The 24,237-nt window shown below is 39.1% G+C and overlaps 1 protein-coding gene across 8 annotated transcripts in view; it reads right to left on the minus strand.

Moving 5' to 3' along the window:
• Positions 1–11,098: 11,098 nt before the first annotated feature.
• STXBP5 (syntaxin binding protein 5) overlaps positions 11,099–24,237 on the minus strand; it is a 119,723-nt gene continuing 106,584 nt past the window's right edge. For all 8 annotated transcript variants that reach the window (XM_068395704.1, XM_068395695.1, XM_068395674.1 and 5 more), the window contains 5 exons: positions 23,740–24,109; positions 20,974–21,139; positions 20,049–20,160; positions 17,469–17,689; positions 11,099–16,755 (listed from right to left, as the gene is read on the minus strand). In XM_068395704.1, the coding sequence (XP_068251805.1) occupies positions 16,714–16,755; positions 17,469–17,689; positions 20,049–20,160; positions 20,974–21,139; positions 23,740–24,109 (911 nt within the window). In that variant the 3' untranslated portion in view covers positions 11,099–16,713. The remainder of the gene's footprint in view (positions 16,756–17,468; positions 17,690–20,048; positions 20,161–20,973; positions 21,140–23,739; positions 24,110–24,237) is intronic.

Consider the following 24,237-nt stretch of genomic DNA (forward strand, 5'->3'; position numbering starts at 1 on the left):
AGAGCTCCTGTCTCAGCAAAATAATTTGAGAATAGCGTTTATCATAAGCAGATGATGTTACACACTACCGTATCAAGGCGCTGAAAGACATTAATTCTTTTCTTTAGAACAACTGCAGGAGACGTACCTGATGGGTGGACAGGCTTGCTACGTGGGGGGAAATATTCATGTGCCTCTTTTGTCAGGAATGCATAAGTAATTATTTGCACTTGTTCATTCTGGAAGAGAGAAATTGTTTGCATGTGAGCAATAATAAATTACTCATTTTAAATATTTGATCCTCTGCTGTCAGAAAAATGTTAATAGAAAAGCAGTTTTCAGTAGCTAAGATTTGCAATAGAAATTCCAGCCCTTTGTGGAAAAGGCCTTAGATTTAAGGATCTCATCTTTTTCTGTAATGGAAAAATAAGTAAGAACATTGTCTATTTAGGTGAATCTATAAGCTTGATAAAAACTTTATAGGTTTTTCAACTGGCTATTAGATTTAGAATGAACCCATTTAAACTTTGTTATTCTTCCCCTTATTCTTAGCTGAAATGATGGATTTTGCTAATGCACACAGCTGGTTAATGAGGTCACCACAATATTGAAAGAATAATAGTCAAAACCAGGGTAAATTGTTTTCTCTGTGGTTTATTGTTACCATTACTGTTTTGGGATATATACAAAACAAAGTTACTTAAATTGCCTCTGAGAACCTCATCGCAACGTGATGGATTCCCACAATTTAACTGGAAGAACAGATTGCCTTGTGGTGCTAACACACTGCTCTGCTTCCCACCCCCCAAACCAGACATTTTGGTTTAGTTTCTGAATAAAAAGTTACAGTTGGGCTACTTCACCTTCATCACAGCGCTGTGACTGTAAGTACTTCAAGCAGACTTTCTGTATTTTTTAATAATTTCCCAGGGCAAGAGTAATTACGCAGATTATAATCATAGTTTCTACAAAATACTTTATAGTAACCCTTACAAAGAGGGTATCCATGTAAAACTGAATGAAAAGACAAGTACACAACACTTAACTGAGTCCTGCAGTAAAAACTTAAAGAATGTTTCTTCTGGAGTGCAGTTACGTAAAAATGACTTGTGATTTCCGACTGAATAGCTCCTTACAATATCCAGTCGCATCTGCTTAGTTGTTTGACATAAGTGACGCTTCCCCTTGAGATCCAGGACGTACCAATGCCATTTTAACAGTCTTCTTTCAGTGCAGAACCACGTCTCACAGCCAGAAACAGACAAAGAATTCAGCAAGCCCTTTCAGACCAGCCCGGCTCTCCTCTCCCCCCTGCCTTGGGCACACATGCTATAAGGATGGTCTTTCTCTGAATTTCTTTTTTTGTACAACTTGTAATTTATTGCAAGTATCCAGAGAAGTAAACTGACAGGCAGCTGTGTGTTAGGGTGATATTTCTCTCCTGACAACACTAGATGGACCCAGACATAGGAAACAATGTGGTATCATGAGATATTTTTGCTTGAATACGATGCTTTCAATTGAGCATCTTCAACACTGCTTCAGCTTTAAATCTGAATTTGTCAGATATAACAACGATCTGACACTGACCCTTCACCTGACAGTAATACATTTTTTATCTTTTAATAACATACAGTAGTGCTGCGCTGTGATTTCAGGAAGCTCTTTGAGTAAACAAATCATATTCATTGCCCAGAGACTAACATCCCTTCCCAGAGCCTATAAAGATGAGAGATAAGCTGAAAGATAGGCTTGGAAAAGTTTTCAGCTAGCTAACAGCAGAATTTTTTTTAGGAGTACATTGCTGCGCCAGTTAGAAATTAATGCTTAAAATGATATTTTTTTAAGGTACAGTTGTTTATATGATTTCTTGAATTGATTTCTCGATACTGTTTGATCCAAATGTACTGAGGGTTTCAAACTGGGTCTTTAGCCTTGTTTCTCAGGGAAACAAGTTTTATGTGCTCATATAGTCTAGCTGCCTATGCTGAGCAAATTGGTTTTGAACTTAAACTTCAATTTACAATTTTACTTAAATTTCACATCATGCTAAAAGTACTTCCCTCCAAGTTCTGATTCATTCTCTGGTCATCAACAGTTAGAATGAGAAAAGCAGACGTATTAGTGCTATGGTACCTCACCCCATGGCAGAAACACTGAGGAGCGAACAGGTTTTGGTCTGCTCTGGCCTGACTTATGGGCAGAAATACAGAAATGAGTGAGGGTGGGGAAGGTCAGTATTACAGTAAAAAAAAAAAAAAAAGCTTTTAGACAGTGATGCTTTTAAACAGAAAATGAAGACCGCACCAACAAAATTGAAGAATTTGTTCAAAAAGGCATTCTTGCAATGGGTTTCCAGGGGATATCAGTGTTGCAGTGAGGAACCAACACAAGCATCAAATGCTGCACATACCTTTGAGTCCTCTCAGCAGAGTGCAGCACAGGCTTTCTCCAGATCCAATTTGGGATGACAGCTGCCACTTACAGGGAGCTTCGGTTGGCATCTGGTGGGAGGAACGAAATGTGTCCAGCACAGTAGGACAACAAAAAATTAATTAATTGTGGGCTAGCTTGGGAAATTAGCTGTCCAGGGGAAGCAGCAAGATTAGAAATTAGAGGAATAACCTCAGTGAAATATTTTAGAACATAAAGGGGGAGCATGAGCATACTGGCCTACTGAGAAGGGTTTCCAAGTATTTCTTGGGAAAGTGAAGGCAGAAAAACACACACAACATTGAAGAACTGAGGACAGAGCATCACCCACATCATCTACATATGTGTCTTGAAATTTCTAATGAGAGTTTTGAAACTGCGTTCAAACTGGAAGGCAATATTTTTGTGTAACACAGCAGAGAATAATTACCGACAGATTGAAACGAACAGCACGCGTACTGTACCATTTATTTTATCAATTGAATTCTATGATTTGTTCCTCAGCCTACAGTCTCCTAATAGCATTAAGTAATGATTGTGTGCTAGCATGGGTAATCAGAATGAAAATTAGCCTTTTTCAGTTGAATTAATTGTCTCTATTTATTCTGCTTCCTATTCAGTCTTTGGCTATTATTTATAGTCTATTTAAGAAAGATTGCATCTCTTCTGCAAAACCACTGTCTTCAGCAAAACCACTGTCAGAAATAAGAGCAGTTTTATGAAAACTGAAATAACGCAGCATTTCTCATTTCAGCTGGATGTGCCTTCCATACTTAGTTTTTGGCTTGAAAAGAAAGCCATTATATTCAGATAATAGTTTTCCCAGCCAAAAGCATGCACTCATATGGAAAAGATTGACTGTTAAACTCTAGCAAAATCTGTAATCTACACACAATGACATTTTATAATAGAAGCCTATGCTAAGTAAAGGCATTTTGTTTTTATTTTTAAAAACTCCTGAGAAACCACAAGGTTGATGTATCTGAACCTAGACCAGGAGCCTAACATCTCATTGTGCACTTGAAAAAAGCTGATTTGTTCAGTGCTGGAAAAGACTGGGATGGTTGTATCATAGTTGTTGCAATATGGCAAAGGTCTCTGTCTGTAAAACCTGCATCTTGTACAGGAGCTGGGTACATTAATTTGTGAAGTGACTATTTTTGATCAACAATAATAATTGCTAAATCACCCAGGGCTCACTTCATTACAGTCAGACCTAGGTAAAAATCCACACTGCTGCCTTGATTATGTATTTTGAGGCAAATCTTTCTCCTTGCTCCAACTCTCAGGCCCCCAGACAGGCAGTAATCACAGGCCTGTATAGAGCATCCTCTGAGAAACAAGAATTTCCCAGCAAACACAAGTTAGAGGTGAGTAGGATTATACAGGGTGTGGCATCCCCAAGTGCTTGATTCAGTCAGGTTTTGGGTGACACACATGCTGGTGCCACTGTTCCTGTCCTTGGGGGATTTTCTCAAAGCTTGAGAGAGGTAAAAGGCCTCTGTGCGTAGCTCGTCTCTCTCTATTATACTCCCGCTGGTTAGAGGATGAGCTTAAATTGAAAACTAATAGCATGAGTTGGAAGAGTCAGAGAAGCCAAGCTACTTCTCACAGTCTCCAGTGATGCCTAATGTTTGCAAAACAGCACATTATGTCCTGGCAAGCAAATCCTGATCTGCTGTGCAGTCAGAGTAGCAACGCTCCCCACACAGACCTCTTCCCACCATCCCTGGCCAGCACCACCTCCACCATCTCCCAACTCGCCAGCTGCCCACCACTGCGTTGGCAAATCCACAGGCTTGTTTCTTCTCCAGTCCCTCACCTGTCCAAAAACACAGCTGCACTCTTGCCTGGGCTCCAGCAGAGCCAGCCAGGCCCTGCCGACCCCCTCCCATGCTCGAAACACCGCCAGCCACACCAAGCCCAGGTCCTCAGCTATCCCTTCCAGTGCCTCATGGACATGTCAGCATCCTGCTCCACTGAAGTGTCCCTCCTGTGGCTGGGAGGGGGGGTACAGCAGGGGCCTGGCCAGCACCAGCCACGCAAAACCTTCCCCATCCCACCCTGCAGCTTCTCATCTCTTCTCCTCCCGAGGTAAACACCGTGTTCTTGACCCACCTGACAGGAAAAGGGCAGCTGTTCGTGAAGAGCGAAAGTCTCGGAGGAGTTTTCCACAAGGTACCTCTGCCATGCCTCCGCTGCTCTGGCCCAGCTGTGTTTATTTGCCTGGCATGACAAGCAAGGAAAACCATCCACAAGGAGCTGCTGTGCTGATCCACAAAAAACTGGAGCACAGGTTTTGGGAAAGCTTTTACTGTAGCTCACACAGGTGAGGAAGAGTTTAAAAAAAAAAAAAAAAGGTGAGTGTGTGAATCTTTTAAGTGACCCTATCAAAGCAAAAGTTTCTAGAGACCCACATTTTAGTTATACGGGAACTTTTTACAGAAAGTTTTACTACAGCATATACTAGGTACTGTATGACTCAGGTATCCAAAGGCCTAAAGGATAACACTATCGGGAAGACATACAACTCACAGTTGCCAACACAGTAAATCTTCCAGTGGAGGGGAAGAGCAGTTTGCAATTTCTGTCATCCTTAATACCCTATGATGTACCAGCACGGCTTTTAATTAAAACTACGGAGCAGGAGGGGTTTTTATTTCACTCCAGGGCAGGACGGGTGGTAACAATGAGAAGGGGATGGCTCTTTTCTTATTAATTTGCAATATTACTAGTACTCCTCCCCTGAACATCCATCTGGTGCCCAAGAGCCACAGGGCTTATTACTTACAGGGCACGTTCTCTGCTGAGCATGCAGATCCCACTCACAGTGACCTGGCAGTGGAAGCCCGGGAATTTGGCATGCCCATGAAGCCCTATCTTGTGAGTCTTCAGCCAGAATGTGACACTTCACTGTAAGCTCTGGGAATAAATGAAAAAATATGATCCTGTCATGCACATATTGCCTTCATGGAGCAAGACTCACAAGGTAAGGCAGATCTGCAGAACAGCAACTGTGAAGCCAAAAGCTATGTGAAGGGCACTCTGTAACTAATAGTTTCTTCACATGAGAGGGTGCTTGCATCTGCAATGCTCTACGGACACATGTGGCCACATGTCAGTGCACTGAAGGAAGCTGCACACATTGTGCCTTAGTTACATTAAGAAACATTGCCAGTTAATTTGGCCCAGAGCAGTGGGTTTTTTGTGTTGTTTTTTTTTTTTTCTCTTAAAGAAAAAGATCTATAAAATCAAAGGCTGATTAATTTTCACCTGCCTTGCTAAAGAAACCCTAAGAGAAAACCTGTCTTTTTATGCTTGGTTCAGAGCCATCTTGGAAAACCTGAGGGGTCAAAGCCCCGGTGTCGGTGTCAGAGCAGCCAGCAGGACCACACGAGGGGTCCCCCAGTCACGTCCTACTAACTGTGAAGGGCAAGAAGCCCACGTCTATCACTTTGAGGAGGGCAGAGATCCTGGTCTGGATGCTGGGGAGGAGGCAGCAATATCAGACTCTTACTGCCGATAGAGGAGCCCTGGGGTCAGCGCTCTCCTCATCCTGGCTGCCAGACAAATTTGAGGCCCATCACTCCTGGGTGGTCACAAGCTGCAGTGCTGCTCTGGATGTCACTGTGTTTGGAAACGCGTGGCCCATATCTGGTGGTGTCTGTAGGTGAAGCGATGCCTGGGATAATGTGGGTCCTCTGTTTGGTGAAGCAGGTGTCTCCTTCAAGAGGCAGTTCAAGAGGCACAGAGATCTACTGGAGAGAGTCCAATGGAGGGCTACGAGGATGATTAAAGGACTGGAACACCTGCCTTATGAGGAAAGGTTGAGAGACCTGGGGCTTTTTAGTCTGGAGAAGAGAAGACTGAGAGGGGATCTGATTAATGTGTATAAATATATGAGGGCTGGGTGTCAAGAGGAAAGGTGCAACCTCTTTTCACTTGTGCTCTGTGATAGGACAAGGGGCAATGGATGCAAGCTAGAGCACAGGAAGTTCAACCTCAACATGAGGAAGAACTTCTTTACCGTAAGGGTTACAGAGCACTGGAACAAGCTCCCCAGAGAGGTTGTGGAGTGTCCTTCTCTGGAGACTTTCAAGACCCATCTGGATGTGTTCCTGTGTAACCTGCCCTTGATTGGTCCTGCTCTGGCAGGGGGGGTTGGACTTCATGACCTCCAGAGGTCCCTTCCAAACCCTAACTTTCTATGATTAGGGTTAGGGTCCTTAGCCATCATTTCCAGCTCCTCTCCCCAGGCGCTGACCATGGGGCTGCCTTCTGCCTCACAGGCTCTGTTTTGTGCATTACTTCTAAAGCAAAGCCTGTCCTATACGTCCACATGACAAACCTTCACATCAGCACTCGTTTAGATCCTTTCCTCTGGTTCTGAGGAATGTCATCCTGCGCAACACAGCTGTGAAGATAATTTTGAAGCCTGCTGCGTCATGTTTGTTCCCCCCTGCCCCGTTCTGCCTTCTCTTTGCTCCCTCCTTCTTGACAATAGCAAATTCAAGCAGTTTGTCTCCATGTTTATTGCCTTCTCAGCATCCTGTCCCCTCCAGAGCTCTCATTGCTCCTTTAAGTGGGATGCCAGAGCTCTCATGATTGGTGAACTATGCCAAACACTATCAGTCCTGGTTAGGTTTTCAAACAGTCCCACTTCACTTTTTCCACACTTGTTTATGTCCGGGAGCAGCTCCTTGTAACTACCAAACCAGCCACTTTTTCTCATTTAAAATGCATTCTTAAAAACTTTTCTTTGCCATAATAGCTGCAAAAATGCGGCAAGAAGTGAAGCAGCGTTGTGCCAACCAGCTCAGCCAAACCTTGTCTCCCCATTTCTGCCCCCTTGCCTCTCTAACCTACATCAGTTGATCTTTTACCAGGCTGAAGCCTATGGTGCCAGGCTTGGATCAACATTTTTTCCCACATTTTCACACCATCTGTAACAATAAGGTAGTAGACCGTGACCAGAGGTCTCAATGATACAGCAATACACGCAGCTCACACTCTGACCGAGATCAAATCACCAACTTATAGTTTATAATGCAAATGTAAAGAAATTTCTTTCAACAGAAGAAATTTGAGGTTACTGCTTGCCATCAGTCCCATGTAGGAGTACGGCAAACAGCCATTATTCACATCATCTTTGCCTTTTCCCCAGGTGAAATCACAAGGAGCGGGGTTTTCAGGCTTGAAATTGGCTCTCCAGGATGTTGTACATGGCCAGTCCCTGTCACTGTTTACATTCTGGAAGACCACACCTATTCTTTGCTTGAAGCTCTGTATTAAAGCCCTCAGTAAACTACACATCCACTTCAGACTGACAGCCATCCATATTCCCCGTGTTGAAGTACAATGAGCTAGCGAAAAGCCTCGGATGCGATGCTCCCCAGTTCTGACGTGGTACGAGTCCCAAGGGGTTGCACTGTGCCCTGCAGAGTGTACACGGAGAGACTTTTGGTTGTCCCTTAGGGCACAATCTGCTAAATACATTCAAGTAGTTGTGATACTGGTATCAGAGCCTCCTAGCCAGCAATGCTTAGGTATTTTTCAGTTCTCCTTTACCTACAGGAAGAGAAAGTTTGCGTTAGTGATTACAGCCCGGAAGCTACTTGCCGAAACTGGTGCATGAAGCATGACTGGACTGCTAGAGAAGCAGCAGCTTCTTCCAGAAGAATCTCAACGAGAACAAGCGGTTGCATGTTAGATATGTAGAGCCAAACCAACTACTAGCATTTTACAACTGGAGGAAAGCTCTAGAGGTCAATGCAGCTTCCATGGATCATGCTCTGGCAACAAATTACATTTAAAAATGTGTTAAAAAAAAAAAGTTTTCTAAAGAAGGTTAACTGGAACAGTAGAATAGAAGAATTGATTTCTGTCTTCCCAGGAGCTTCACAGGTTTCTTTCAAGAGATGCTGGAAACTCTAAAAACCAACCAGAAAAATGCTGGGCTTAAAGACAAAATGGAAAGTAGGTGAATATTGGAGCCTCCTAAGTTCACAGCTAGAACTGACTCTGAATTTGACCATATTAAAGAGAAAATCTGATACAATGACCTTGTTTAGTCCTTTTTTTTAAATTACTAAATTTTTTCTACTCCTTTCATAGGGGACAGATTTTTAAAAAAATCCAATCCTTCCTTATATGAGTTAGTACTATGTTGTGATATACATCTTGAACAACAGGCATGTGCACACTCAGTCTAAAGACAGTAACTGCAACGAAGAGAAGCCTCATGAGGGGCCTGGCCCACCACGCTACGTGCTTTGAGATCCCAGAAGAAAAAGCACCAGAGTCGGTGGGTGACATACTGACGTTCAGATAAAAAAGAGTTACTGAGGTGGTGTTAAGAGACTTGCATGTGCCCAAGAGAATTAGGAGATACCAGCTTGAAATTGTTTTCTGTTCACTCCCACACAGGAGACTGCATTCCAGATTGTTCTTCCCAGGAGTCTCTTGTGCCCTGGAAATCACAGTTATATAAAATTTCTCATTATGCTTGTTTAATTAGGCAGAGGAGTTGGTAAACTTATCAAAATGTAAGCACAGTCTGACATTTTGATTGCAAACCCTTCAAACGATCAACTGTCTCTGAAGCCCTGCTCACACTGTGACTGAAGCAAGATGCAGAAACACTGTTATCTGCTCCGAAACCGAACATCAATCTTCCCATTTTTCTCTTGACTGTGGCTTTGCTACAGATCTCCATCACCCCTTCTGAGTGGTTTTGGAGTCAAACAGCTCTAAATGAGTGTTTGAGGCTAAAGGAGTGCTCCCCAGGTCTCACTCAGCCAGGGGGAGTCAGCTCCCTCCCTCCCAAGCAGCCTGCACACAAGCCTCAGGCCAGGCTGTCTCCTGTGGCTGAAAAATACAAAAAACTGTCTACTACACTACAGCAACTAAGCAGAACTCTGCTACTATAATGGGTTACATATGCAAGCCCTTAAGCCCTTACTAAGGGAGCATTAATTACACATTGTGAAAAATCAGCCAGCAGACTAGAAGGTGAGAAACTGGTGTTTCTGACATTCTGCTCTTGTGGCTGTGGAGGAAAACATCCTATTTCCCTAGGCCAGACTGGGATGCCTCCAGCAAGGCTCTTACCTTTTCTCCTGAGAGGGAAACAGCCAGTGCCTCTTGCTTGGCAGACCCATGGCCAAGGGAGCAGCTCAGGTGCACCAGGACAGGAGGACCAAGCAGGTGAGATCAGGGCTAGGACAGCCCTGAGCACCTGCAGGCCAGTGGACAACAAGGAGGAGGTGGTTTGGTGACCCAGTCTGGATAAGACTGCCTCCAATAGCTGGGACGTGAGCCTGGTCCCTGTGTCTGTACTCAGCCCTTAGCACTACCTAATTTACAGTCCCTCTGTACTGAATCTCAGTTGCCCACTGCCATGGCCTTACGGGGCTTCCCAGCCTCCACCCAGGCAGAGTTGGCCAGGGACCATTCCCAATAAAGAATTCGAGTAAGGAAAACTTTTGGAGCATGGCAGAGTTTAATACTAATGAGCACACCATTGTGTGTCTGTAGGTCTTAGATGCATTTAATTTACAGAGTTTTATGTAGGTGTCATCAAATCCTGGCCTTCACTAAATTAATATGCTTCACTTTGCAACCCCAGTCTGACAATCCTCTTTTCTCCTCAGTCCACTGATGCTATGTGCAGCCCCCATAGGGAGGGAGCTATTCTTGTTGTGCTACTGGTGATGGCAGAGATTACCAGAGGTAGTGAGCAGCTGGAGGCAGTGTGACAGCTCCAAATAGCTTCAATTTCATTGGACTGAAGTTAAAATAATTTTTTAATCCAATGCATCATCCTATTTATAACTTCATGTGCTGCAGAGCTTAAAGTTCAGAATACATAGCTATCAGATACTGGAGAAAAAACGGAGCCAGGAGAGGTCTGGAACCAGCAGACTCCCACAGATGAAACTGCATCCTTGCTCCATCAATCACATAGTAAAACAACCAGCACCAAAATATTCTACTATTTGACATAATGATGTTCCAAAAATTTCACTGAGGTGCAGGAATTTCACTTCTGAGAATTACTGCCCCAGCCTCTCTTCAGATTCAGTATTTCTGCATCATTCAGAGCATGGTTATAAAGGTGTTTTTTTTTCCCCCACAACAACAGAAGACAAAATTGTTAATAGACTGTAAGCTAGAAATTGGTCTGCGGCAAAGCTGAGCCTCAACCAAAGAAAATACTACATTTGCTGTGCTGTAAATATGGCAAAGGAAAAAAAAGATCAACTTCATCTCTTCTCCCCGTGCACCCCAGATTCTTAAATTAATGCATACTGTCAAAATGCAGCTACAGAAAATACTTTGCTTTACTGTGGCTTTGTAATATGAATGACCTTAACTTTTCTGATGGCTTAAAAGGATAACAAGGACTTCACATCGTCACCATTGATATGTGCGTTTCAGAATGTTTTTAGACCTGCTTTGGCGCATCACCAATGAACCATTTCACCTTTTGTGCTCCTGAGGGGCTACTCGCTGCCAGCCTGGCTGCTAGTGCTTCAAGCACACACCGCTCCGCTCATTATAAAGTGCATCTCAAAAACTTCAGCAAAATGAAACAGCCTCTTTTGGCAAGGAGTCACTGCACGCTCCAGCCAGCGGGAAAAGACCTGCTTCGGAAGAAAAGTAGTAAGCTCCACTCATTTCAGGAGAGATTTGAATAGTTTATTTTGCCCAATCAGAGCCCTTCAGCATAATGACACATTCATATACACATATATGAACATTTTTTCTGAAACATTAATGTATAATACATTTTAAATTTAAAATACCAGCTGCACAGGTATTTTTATTTACAAAAATATTCCATACTTAATTTTTTAACTTTGTTATGATGACATAGTTCAGTTCAAGTACATGTAAGTAAAATAACTCTATGCAATCTAACATAGTTGTGTTTGTAACAGTACAGTTTGCAGTTCATATGAAACTATATTTGTAGACAGATGGATTTGCAATCCTACCTAAAATGCATATTCCAGTAATCACCCTCAGAAGAGCTAGTGGGGCTCAGCAAGACTTAACTGTAAGTTGCAATGAACAAAAAGAAAAAAAACCCACACATGTCCACACTAAGATATACATAAACGAGAACTGCTACACATCAAGCATGCTTACCCACAAGTGGGCAACGTTAGAAAAATTTACTGATGTTTTTTTATTTTTCCCCCATGGTGCTGGTACAATGGAACGGTAGCATAACTAGAAAGCAGCATGTTTTCCTAGTTCTAACCACTACAGATAGCTGAGCTCAGGTCTAAAATAACACAGTACTGTTATTTACAATTCTGTTTTAAAAGGGAATATTTAAAACATGTTCCCACCCCTCTCCCTTTGCATCACTTGCTACTGAATGGTAGTGGTAATCCACATACAACTCCTTACATGTTTTCAACTGAAACAGTTTAACTTCTAGTTATTATTTGCCTGGTAATATGTAACTTAGGTACTGATAGAAACAAATACAAGTGTCAAAGAAACTTACAGCTTTATGACAAACATTTCTAGGTGCTTTACATGAAAAACCGAAAGGAATACCGATTGACACCTTTCATTTCATTCTTCTATGTTTCTGTCTCATTTCTCTTTCCTTTTTTTTTTTTTTCTTTTAAATGAATGCCCTTTGACACATCTTTAAGCCTAAACTTTATAAAGTGTAAAAGAACCCAGAAACACAGTACACTCATCTGGCTTGAAACAGTAATTAAGTAGATGATATCCAGCACATTTTTATAACATGCATAAGAAGGAGAAATTGGCCCATCTTAAATTAGCTTTCCAATGAAAACTGAAATAAAATTGGTTTAGCTGATTTGCCTACGCTACACATCCTCTTTCTGTTTTACTTACTTCCTCCCCTCAAACTTCATTAATTTCTGTCTACAAAGTACTTGAAGACTTTGTGGCAGTAGCAAAGTCATCAACACCCATCCAAAAAGATTCACAGAAATTATACAGGAGATTGGCTAGAATGAAGAAAAGGTTCAAGCAACAAGTGACCCTGCAGCTTGGAGAGGAAGGCAAGGTGCTGCACACCTTCCTCCCCACCAAACTTCAGCTGCTATCAGTGCCCACCTAGGGTATGTTAAACCATGACGAGAAAGAAGAGGGCACTTCAGCCACAGGCTGTAAGTTTTCCAACACATGTTCAGTATACAACTCCCCTCCCCCGCGATTTACATGTAAAGAGCTGATGTATAATAAAGATTCATACATTATTCAAAGAAAATATTTATAGGACAAACCTCACTTGAATTTTGGGGAATTTTAAAAGTCCAAGGAATAAAGCTGAAAAAAATCTTTCACGTTTATACCTAAATAAAAAAAAAAAGCCAAACTATAGAAAACCAGTCAGCCACAGACTGCAGCTATTGAGAAAACTTTTATATTAGGTTAGTTTTCTGAAAGCACTATCTCCCTCTCCTAATTCGGGAATTGTTTAAGAATGATCAAAATGGGAGGTAAAAATAAGTATAACTGTTTCCTGGCAAAGAAAATGGGCTATTTGTTTTCATTGCTTAGTAAATGTATCATCTCGATATGAGATATGAATGTATTCATAAGCTTAAAACAACTTCTTCTATGGATAATATACATACTTTAAGTACTTTGACTTAAAAATTGAACATAACTATTTTTAAAATTAAAGGTAGAAGTGTACATATAAAAATTATTTAAAACTAAAAGTATATTGTTAAACAGTATGTATAAATATAACAGATTTTATTGTATTATCTAGTAACAAATCTGAAAGTGTTGCAGTAATTTATAAACTGAATGCTGACACAGGATACGTGCCTTTCATTAGATTCTATACTGTATATACTTGTATATACACATTTTGCTAAGAAAACACACATTCTAAATGATAGTCACATAAAGAGCAAACATGCCCGAAAGTCATCTGTTCTAAAGTCTTTATTGAACATATGTGTTTATATACAAATAATGAACCTGATCTGCACGAATGTAGAAACAAAATTAAGGAATAAAATACCACGATTGAATTAAAGTGCAGGAAAAATTCAAGTTTAAAAGTTCAGGCAAAATCAGTGCCATTAATTAAGAAAAAAAAAAAAGGAAAAGATAAAAGGAAAATAAAAAGGAAAAAAAAGAAAATGAACTTGCTTCCAAAAATCCTCCTTTGGATGTAGCTTTCCAACGTCACCTGCCATGCAAGTACAACCTCAGGCAAAAATCTCTGCATAAAGACAGACAAGGAACATAGCTATATATTACTACATTTTATAACTGACTGCTGAAGAACAAATCACTGGAGATGCCTGTGGTGTAACACTTTCAGACTTATTTGGAATACACACGTATTTACACATATCAACATTCAAAAGTTACAATTTGGCAGGACTAAGGTGAAGAAAAGCTTCTTCAGTTTACAGTTCCTAATGAGACACACTACATATAAACAGATAGGTAGCAGCAGTTTCTTACACTCCCATCAAAAACAAATTAAAAAGTAATAGCTCAATTGTATTTTATAGCTTTCCAGACACTAAAAAAGTTTCACACAACTAAAATGCTCGCGAAAAAGCGGGGTCCTTCCCCCCAAGGATTTCAATATACTTTGCTGTACAAAAGGTGCACCACCAATAGCAGAATAAGATGCAATTGTGTGTACGATCAACTTCCTTCCACAGAGGAGGAAAAAGGAACGTTTTAGACTAAAATTGTACAGAGCCCCTTTTATTGACCAAGAACCATTTGTGTATTCATCTCATGAGCATTTCATTAGTTCTCAAATCTAGAAGGATGCTCTGAACATATGCAACAGAAAAAAAGATTAAACTATGATAAGTTCTATAAGACCAAGTAATCCGCTACTCTTCTTGTACTGGCAGATGGTCTCCCATTGCTTCTTTTTTTTTTGCTTGCTGGTGGTTGTCAAATGCTTCTTGATGGGAAAATTAAGTGCGCTTTTCTTTCAAGCCAAGGTCATCTTCCATTGAACTGATACCATGATTTCCTGAACAGTACTTTTGCCATCTTCTCCACCCAGAGCCTGCTAGACTAATTTTTCAGGATTCTGTTGCTCTGAAATATAGTTCGTCTTCACCAGGTGAAATAATAATCAGTCATCTCAATTTATAAATGTGAGATAAAGAAGGGGACAAGTGTCAGCTAGGGTGTTTTATTTTTGGAAATGACATGGATAGTAGTTTATCTAGTTTTCTTCTACCTGGATTTTTAATAAAATGGTGTTAATTTAAATGCACTTTAATTAGACAGTAAAAAAGAAAGTAATTAACATACAGAGACAAAAATTGAATGGCAAGCTGAGTTAAGTAACTGGAGTTAACATAGCCTCAGTAGGTATGGGACAGAGCCATCAAGAAATCATAATGCTGCTTGTTCAAATTGTCACGTTCTCATTTGTTAAGTCCTTTTAACAGTAGACATGGTATGGTGTGCCCTCATACTGGCAAGAGAATTCACTTGTCTTTTTTAATTAGATGTTACTATATATAAAATCAGAAAATTTATCTATTTGTGCTACAAAGCCCAATCATATTTGCCTTTCATTTGAAAGGTGAATTAAGAGCCATCAGTAACTTCAATATTTTGCATCCTTTAAGTGTTTTGTAAGGTTGCCTAATTTATGTACCTGCAACATCACTTTACAATACAAATATAACCAAGGTTTTGCTTTGGGAACATTTGGAAAGTGTGCAAAAACACAACACAGAATGTGATGCTTGGAAAAGCAAACGCAAATGATTAATTTCAGACATTGTAGACCTATCAGCTTCTAAGTACTCCCTTTTATAAAACAAAACCAGTCAGCAACTATTCCTGCTTTGAGGAAAAAAGTCTAAATAAATTTTGAAATGTAGACATTTGTTTTAAGGAATCCTCTCTTTTTAAAAGAGCTCTGGTCATTCCCACTGTTACAGCTTTAGTGCAGCAGCCATTAACAAGTTAGCTCAGCTATATTATTTACTTCACCCAAACTGAACATTATTTCACCAATTCCTGATGTTTTACTGGACACTTACCACTGCCCGCATTGAAAACTGCTTTAGCGATTAAATTCAACCTTTAGGCCAACTGCCTTTAGTGCTAGGTGGGGCTAAGATAGGTACTTGTAAAATAGCTCTACTAGCAGGATTTAGAAATTTGGTAAACAATATACTGACAATTGTTAAATATTAAATGTTTGCCATTATTCACGCATCAGCACCTCCATGGAGTGTAAATCTGTTTGAAAACCTGAGTCCAAGATTATCTGATTTCATAGTAAAGAACTAAAGGGGCACCTAGAACTTAAGGTTTGAGCAAAACTATCTCAGCTATTTTAATTAATGGCTGTAAAGATACATTCTGTTAAACATTTATAAAAATTCACAGCATGAATGGAACCCACAGCCAATTCTAAATGTTACACAAACTGAACCAATAACTATTTTTGGCAAAAAAATAATATTTAACTGAACAGAAGTTGACATATTCTTACCACAATGAAGATGTTACCACATTTCACACTGTGCAGCCATAACACAAATGAAAACTCCCAGCACGACGCATTCCAGTCATATTATTCACTTGACTTTTTTAATGCAAAAATTGTGTATTCTCTTGTTTTGCACTTCACAATATGATGTGAATACAAGAATACTAGATCAGAGGTCCAAGAAAAGACTATGCACAGGTCAACTATGTATACAATTTTCAACATGAAATCTTCCAAGCTTCCAGCTTTTCCAATGAAAGAAGTGACAGCAAACTCCAACTCTTCTTCAACAATAATGGTAAATATAGTGAGTCCTAGAGAGGGTAAGTGTAAGTCAGCTACCGTCCAGCAAGATGAACAACTTTATTCCAGCTCTTGGACCCCTGATTTATTGCCTCTCCTCACAGGAGGGTATAACTCTGGCAGCAATTACAATAGCACAAAAACTTTTGGTATATGAAATATTAACACAGGATTGACCCTGCATTGCCCCTGACCACCTCACACTGCATTTTCCCTTTACTCTCTTTTCCACATTCTAGTTACCTTCTCTGTTCCAACTCTCAGCTAACCAACAGCTAAGAAACACTGAAGTTTTTTTTTCCTGTGTGTTTCTTTTAAATATAAAGCTCCTCAGTTAAAGCCATGACTGAGGTAAAACAGTGTGTGATTTGTGCTAGGAAACAACAGTATCCAATGGTGAATACTCCTTTGAACTTCAATGGTCCTGCCAAAATTAATGAAAAACCAAGATTTTTTTCATCAGGACAAAATTAAACAGCTGTAACTGATGAGCGTCATCAGAATTGGTACCACTTCTTGTCTTTGTACTTCAACATCATCTAAAAAACAAAAAACAATTTCTAATTAATGTTTTTATAATGTACCAAAAAGTACAATGATGCAAACAAATCATATGCTTACAAAGCAGCACGATAAAGAGGGACTTAGTAAGGCTTCTCACCACTGCAACAAAACATTGCTGAACAGTGAGGGTTTAGCATGATGAATTTTCTAACAGTAGCATCACTGCTGATGATCTACCCTGAGATAGAAAAAAGACATTTTTTGGAGAAGGGAAGGTTGCACAAGAGTCTTAGGGGATGGAAGAGATCTTCATGAACACAGAAGAGAACAGCCATCCTCTGTAGTTACTGAGGGAAAAATATTAGCTTGGATTTATGGGGTTTGCATCCAACAACTGCATCTTTCTTAGGAACCACAGGAATTTCACACAGAGCATTATTATTCTTATCCAATTAAGTGACAAATTCTTAAGTAATGGGAACTGAGCTGCACTTTGGAAGTCTGCATGCCACTCAGGCAGAGGGTATGCTCTAGACCAATGTGTCATAAGACAAAGCTGCTTACATTAGTACTTAATTATTGGAGTAATGATTGATAGATAGAAGTCAAGTGTCCTTTATCAATGATATTGCATTCCCTTTAGATACCTCTAACATGCCTTTGCAGAAGTCAGTTACACTTGCAAAACTTGCATTTATTTGCTAGAGAATCAGTTTAATGCTCTCAGTTTAACATGCAACAGACTCACCTCATGAGCATGTTTAGAGAAAGAATCAGCACTGTAAAGCATAGCTGCAGTTTTTTCTTCGAGTTCTCCTAGTTTCTGTCCTCTTTCATCTAGCGCCAACCGGGCTCGTGCTAGTTCACCAACTACACCAGATGCTGCTCCTTTGACACCTTCAATACCCCCAGGCCCTGGAATATGCTGGGCAAGACTTCTTGATGCCTTCCCAGATGCTGATTCTCCAACTGGAGGCATTTGCAAAGCAGCAAAAACAGAATAGACAGGTTTTCTATCATTATTAGATAAATACCAATGTATCAATGTCAATGTATACCAATGACACCAAAGAGGTGTCATTTCTTTGCATGGACACTGAACGCCTGATCATAGGCATGACTACGAGCAATACTCACTACTCAATGTTACTAGATGTTACTACTTAATAAAATTGAGATTTTTTTCAAACACATTTCAGCATTCCCAGGCAGGTTACAAAATTATGGCCTTTTCACAGCTTGAGTGTGAGATTAAAACTCTCTCAACAGTGCTGGCATCACAGTCATCAACAGAATTGTGCTGAAGTGGTTTTTAACTATACAGCTTGATTCACAGAGGTGGTGTTGGGGCTTCAGCAGACAAAGCAGGAAAAGTTTGAAAAAACAAGCTGTGGTCTGTTCTGGAAGTGTTTTGTGGTGTAGCCAGTCAGTATGACTCCACCAGCAAAAGTCTTCTCTGATGGAAGTTGAGTTTTAGATGCAAACACCTGAAGATTAGGTGTCTATGCACTCATTATTGTAGAAAACTTGTAAAAAAACATGTAAGTCATGAAAAGGCAGTACAGCTGTAAGAACAAATCAGCTCATCCTAAAGTAAACACCCACGAATGGCCAGTTGAAGGGCTCTCTAGACTCCAGTGACCACACCGTCTACATCTCCTTTGCTCATAATGGGACATCAGCCACCTAGTTCAGTCTAGACACTTAAGGGATGTGTCAATCTCATGTTGAATTGTATACTCTACAAAAATGTGAGTGAAGGCCAAAATATTTTTGGATGCTGAAGTCAAATCAAATAATCTTTAACTTTTTTTTTTAAACAATTAATTATGGTTTAAATATGTTGGTATTTTTCACCTCTAGAAAAAAATAATACTAACTTAGCAAGCTCTGTTGCAGTATTTCAAGGTTTTCTGGTTTGATTTTATGCTTCTAGGAAGAGCGATTTAGGTTTCAACTAACACTATAAACTTTTTTAGTCTTGGGAATTTACAGAAAGAGGAAAAATCATTTCACTTATTACAGATTTTGTTGTGACCTTCATGTTAAATATGACAATTCAAAAGACATCTGAAAATGTCTTTAAAATAGGCATTGAACTCACTTTCAGGCTACAATTCATTAGGCTTTCCCCCCCCTTTCAATACTATTTTCCTCTTGAAGATCTGAGTCAAAACAGGTCTTTCTATCAAAAGCCACAAAGTCTGACACTGAGTTATAAAAAAATTTGTAATCTCCTTCAAAATAAGTCAGAAGAGTCAGGGCACAATGGTGGAAACTTGAAATGATGTAAACAGACAGCTTCTAAAGTTACAAGAGTGCTTTTCTGTTGCCATGAAGAGGCAGTTTTTTCCTGTCCCAGTCATACTAATTAAACATATAATTTGTGCACAAAAATTTCTCTAATAGAATACTTGACCAACTTTTCAAAGTATTACACATATATAAATACAAATGGAGTTTTTAAAGCAGAAAGTGACCTCTAAATATTTGGTATTTGTTCAAAATGTACAGGCACAAGTAGTAAAGACTAATTTAGTTTTCACTGGATAGATCAAAAGAACCAATAAAAAAAGAAAGGATTGCCAGGGAGCCTTGTCCGTCTTAACAGCTACGTTTCATGTTAAAAAGGCAACAGTTCTTCTTACAAATAAACTTGCATAATATGGTGTTTCACCTAGCAAATATCTGAATAAGAGGAAGCTATTCTTCTTAAATATATTAAAATGCTGCATGCAACCACAGTAAAAAAAAAAAAAAAAAAAGCTGTCAAAAAACAACGAGAAAATGATAAAGCAATAAAAACTGCCAGATCTGAATTTTACTGTCCTATGAACAGAGGACTGAATTGAACTGTCATACAGTTCTGTCCTTGCTCTCATTCCTGAGGCATCTCTGCACAAGTCAAATGAGGAAAAAGAATCTAGCAAATGAACTGAAGTAGAATGGAGTTTTAATTTTCACACTGTCCAAAATAGTGTTCTTCAGAATCAGCCCCTTTCAATTTAACAGCATTAAGAAAATTGTGGTTTGTACTATACACTTCCTAAAGAACAACAAAATAAGGTCAGTTGTCCCATTTCTTGTTTTATAACCTACTCTTGAATTAATTGAGGTAAAGAAGGCTGTGAGAAAACAGTACCAAACTTCTCTGACCTTGTTGGTAAGGCATACAACACAAAAGCTATGAAAAAATAGTTGTCATTCCCTTTTTTTACTTTCCTCTTCACAAATGTAACGTTCTATTAATACACATAATACACTTCTCAAGGATAACTGGCTTGCTTGGGTAGAAATACCAGAAAAACAATGAATACTAAAAACTTACAGAGTTCTTCTCTGTCAAGTGACTGTGCCCCACCTCCAAACAGGCCTTTAAAGAACCCCCTGTTCGGTGCTTCTGGTGTTTCTACAGGAGTGAAGAGCTCACCCAACATTTCCTTTGCAATGACAAAGAGACACAACAAGGCATATGTTATTTCACACACAAATTAATGGAATATTCTTCCACTTTAAGGATTTATTTTGTGGTTTTGAATTTCAAAATGATATGCTTTAATAGGCATTTGCCTTGCAAGGTGACTAGGAAATAAAAATAAAAACGTATTTGGAAATCTGTCCAAACCATCTGTTCTGATAGTTGGAAGCTTATAGCTCATGAAATTCAGTAGCAAAGAAATAGGTTCAAGTAAAGCTGTATTTGCGCCTCAACTTGGGCAACACTCCCAATTTTGTTCTGTTAAAGCTATGTCTACAAATACTCATATCCATGCATGGTATGAAAGTAGAGCTTGCAGCCTGCATCTCTGCTATTTCAGTATTCTATACAGCTTCCAAGCTGAAGTGTAGCTGAGAATCTTTTCAAGCTGTTAATACCCCTGAAACATAATGGCTTCCTTCAAGTATCCTGAGTTAGCATTCCCCGCTTGTGTCAGCATGTGCCTCCACCAGCATCAATTGAACAAGGAGGTTTTGTTAACTGCACATGTTAAACAAGGAAATTTCCTACTGACCAAAAAGGAAATTAAGTAAGAAACTGTTTCAAGTACAAGAGGATGGATGAAACAGTAAAATTTAAGAGTAGGGGAAGTGATTAATCCTGAATCAGACTCTACAGTGAGAAAAATCACAGCATGAAAGCCAAAGTGCTTGGCTTTATGGCACACTTAATTACTGTAAGTATTGTGAATCTAGAACTGTGAACCTCAGAGTATATCTATGTCAGAAAACAGTAATTTTTTTTAATTCATTACCTGAAGATTTTCACATGTTTCTTGACTGTAGGTGAGCCTCTGTATTTCAGTTGGTGAGACAAGATAGAGTGCTTGTCCATTATTGGTGAAGCAGAACGTTCTGGCTATCCGCATATTGGTGAGTGGCAAGTAATATACATCCAGCAATGGCCTTAAACTTGGCAAACTTAAGAAAAAGAATTTTAAAAACCCCATTAAATATAGCAAGATTGTCTATTATTGATCAAACAGCTCATTTTTAAACTGCAATACATTATTTTTCTCTTCACCATCTGCATAAGTACCACATAAACAGAGTATCATTTAATGCAATTACAAAATCTCAAAACATAAATATAAGATTTTTCAAGGTAGCACCTCAAAAGTGAAATTTAAACATCTGCAGCACAGATGCATTTAAAAGCATAATTTAAATGATACTCTGAGCATGTAAATCACAGATTCACTTAAAGCATTATTCAGTAATTACTAACAAAGTATTTTGATAAGTATCTGCCAAAAGTTTACCATTAAACATCTTGTCTCTTCTCAGAATTTCTCCTTGACTAAAAATACAAGTCTAATAGATCTCTCCTCAAAAACACTTGGAAATACGCAGGGGTGTGCTTTCAAAGGAAAAACAGAACTCAATCTTATGAATTATGTCTGCCTTTTTTTGTCTGACTGCATATTTAAGAGGAAGTCCTCTTAAAATTCGCTTACCTTGTCTTTTCTGATTCTGCACATGTAACTGCAGTACTTACTGCATCAAGCTACTGAAGAACGGATGCAAGACACTCTCAGGCTGCAACAATGCTTTTGCTACCAAAGGTTCCTCTCCCTCAAAGTAATAATAATGCAAGTAAGAAGTGACTGAACACCTGATGTCTTGATAAAGAGAACCCAAAATAAATCGCTGTCTCAAAAACGTCCCCTGTGAAATTTTTGTAAAAACTTAAATAACACAAGATATTAACTGCAAATGTATCAACAATACATTAAGCAGCTTCTGCTGCAGATACCATCTGCATAAGATTATTATTTCTAGAAACTAAAAAAGCATTAACTGGGCAAAGCGAAGCCAAAAGCAATGAAAAAGAAAGACGTAGTAACCGCAACAGTTAAGTGTTGGTGTTTTTTTTTTTGTGTGTGATACTGAGATTTCTAAATGCTAAGCTTGCATTTTACAGATTGTGGATTGTCTCTTAGCAGGAGACTTCATCTATGACAAACAAAAGGAAGGAGAACAGGTAACATGACTTTGGAGGCAAGTTCTACAGGTAAGAAATAAAAAGCAATATTCTCTTGTAAGCACATCACCCAGAAATTACACTTCTGCCATGCACATATCTAAAATAAGAATATTCCTAAGAGTGAGTTAGTGACAGGGAAGTGCTTTGCTTAAGACCAATGGAAGCATAAAACATCCTTACAGCTTCAAGACAAAACACAAAAACATTAGATCAGATCGGACAAGCATGACATCCATGATAGCATTTTCAGAGCATCAAACAAATCTGTAACAGAATCCTAAGTCCTATCTAAACTTACATCAGTAGGTAAGTATGGGGCATCTTGGGTATGATACAATGCTCTGACAACTTTACACAGAGTGCATTAGGTCCACTTCCCAGCAGCAATTCATGCTTAGGAAACAGCGTTAATACTTGGGAGTTCAATTTCCCTACACAATGTAACAATTCGGTATTTATAATTTAGCACCTACCTCTATGCAAAGTTCTTTAGAAAACAAAATGAATCCAGAGAAAAACAGAAATTATTTGAATATGTGGTACCTAAACATTATTAAGTTCCGTTCTAATTAGGGAAAAAAGAATGCTTGCCCTGCAAGGTGAGCAGCATTTTCTAGAGATGTTTAGAATGTATATTGGGTTATAGATCAATGGAGTTAACAGACAACAGTCAAAACTTATTTTTTTAATTGTAGTATGCATCAGATCAGCTTTAGTTTTAGTCCTAACAACTTTCTGAAGAAATATCTTTTTAGAGAATTTCCCAAGCTGAAGGCTTGTTCTTGCAATCTTAAAAATAACCTTTTAGGAATTTCATTGGCACAATTTTACAATGCCTTGTTCCACATTCATCTTAGCATTATCCAGGACTAAAATGTAGGTGCAAGCATATAGATATATACACAATGCTGTTCAGAATAAAATAGTATTTGGAAATATTCAAGAAAAAGGACATGTTAAAATTACATAGGTGCCATGTAAGTACATTCAAACATTACTTTTACACATTTGAACTCATAACTTAAATCCCTCACTTTAGATGACTTATTACTATATTACAACTGCTAGCAATTAATCTTGCCTTTATAGCCTGAGTTTAAGGTCTTTAAGACATGAGCAAGCTACACAACAAAAAATGTAAGCTTGAGCCATAAGTGTGATGCAAACAGCTGCACAAAAATATGCAGAGTTGTGGTCAGGTACCAGCTGAAGGTCTGACTCAAGGCAGTTCTCTCCATCAGGGAGTCAATTCACATTTGAGAATCTTCATCAGTTTAAGGACCTATATCACACGTTTGGAACTATTTGTTGAATCAGGGTAGCTTGAGCTAAACTGGTAAACTTTTTCTTGTGTTAAAGGCATAACTAATAGGAATGCAAAATCAAAATTATCCAGGCCCAAGCACTAGAAGTTCATCAACACTGAGTGAATGTAGCTTTTTAGAATTCATATTCTTATGGAAAAGGAAACTTTTTATCTAGCAGAAGACTATTTGCTCTTTTTCTATTTAAGTTACTTTCAAACAGGTCTTACCTAAAAGTCATAATATGTCCATTGGCACAGAAACATGCAAGGCAGATACTGTTACTCAATGACACTATATCTCCACGAAGAACAAAAGAAGTCTCTGTTATGTTTTGCTTATAAATACAGTTCTGGGATGGCAGTGAGATAACTTTTGCCTGCTTTTCCGAACATATCACTGCATATTGGTTTTCACTGATTTCCTGAGAGGAAGAGGGGGACACTGAGACAGGTCGTCGCTTTTTTGATTTATCTTTTTCATCTTTATCTTCAGGAACATTGTGTTCTCTCCAGGGTTCATGTGCTGGTGGGACCAAAGATCCTGTGATATCCAGAAAAGCCATTCTCAAGATTGCCCCTTTTAGCCTCAGGATGGTTCCTAGGAAAAAAGAAGTTGAGCACATTTCTAAAACAGTTCTTCTAAATTGTCTTTCAAGCTACAAAATTCCTTTAAGAAGTTAGAAAAATAAAAAGAAAACAAGAACTTAGGCTTGCTTCTGTAGGAAA

This window comes from Nyctibius grandis, chromosome 1 (assembly GCF_013368605.1).
Source record: "Nyctibius grandis isolate bNycGra1 chromosome 1, bNycGra1.pri, whole genome shotgun sequence".
NCBI classification, from domain to species: Eukaryota; Metazoa; Chordata; class Aves; order Nyctibiiformes; family Nyctibiidae; genus Nyctibius; species Nyctibius grandis.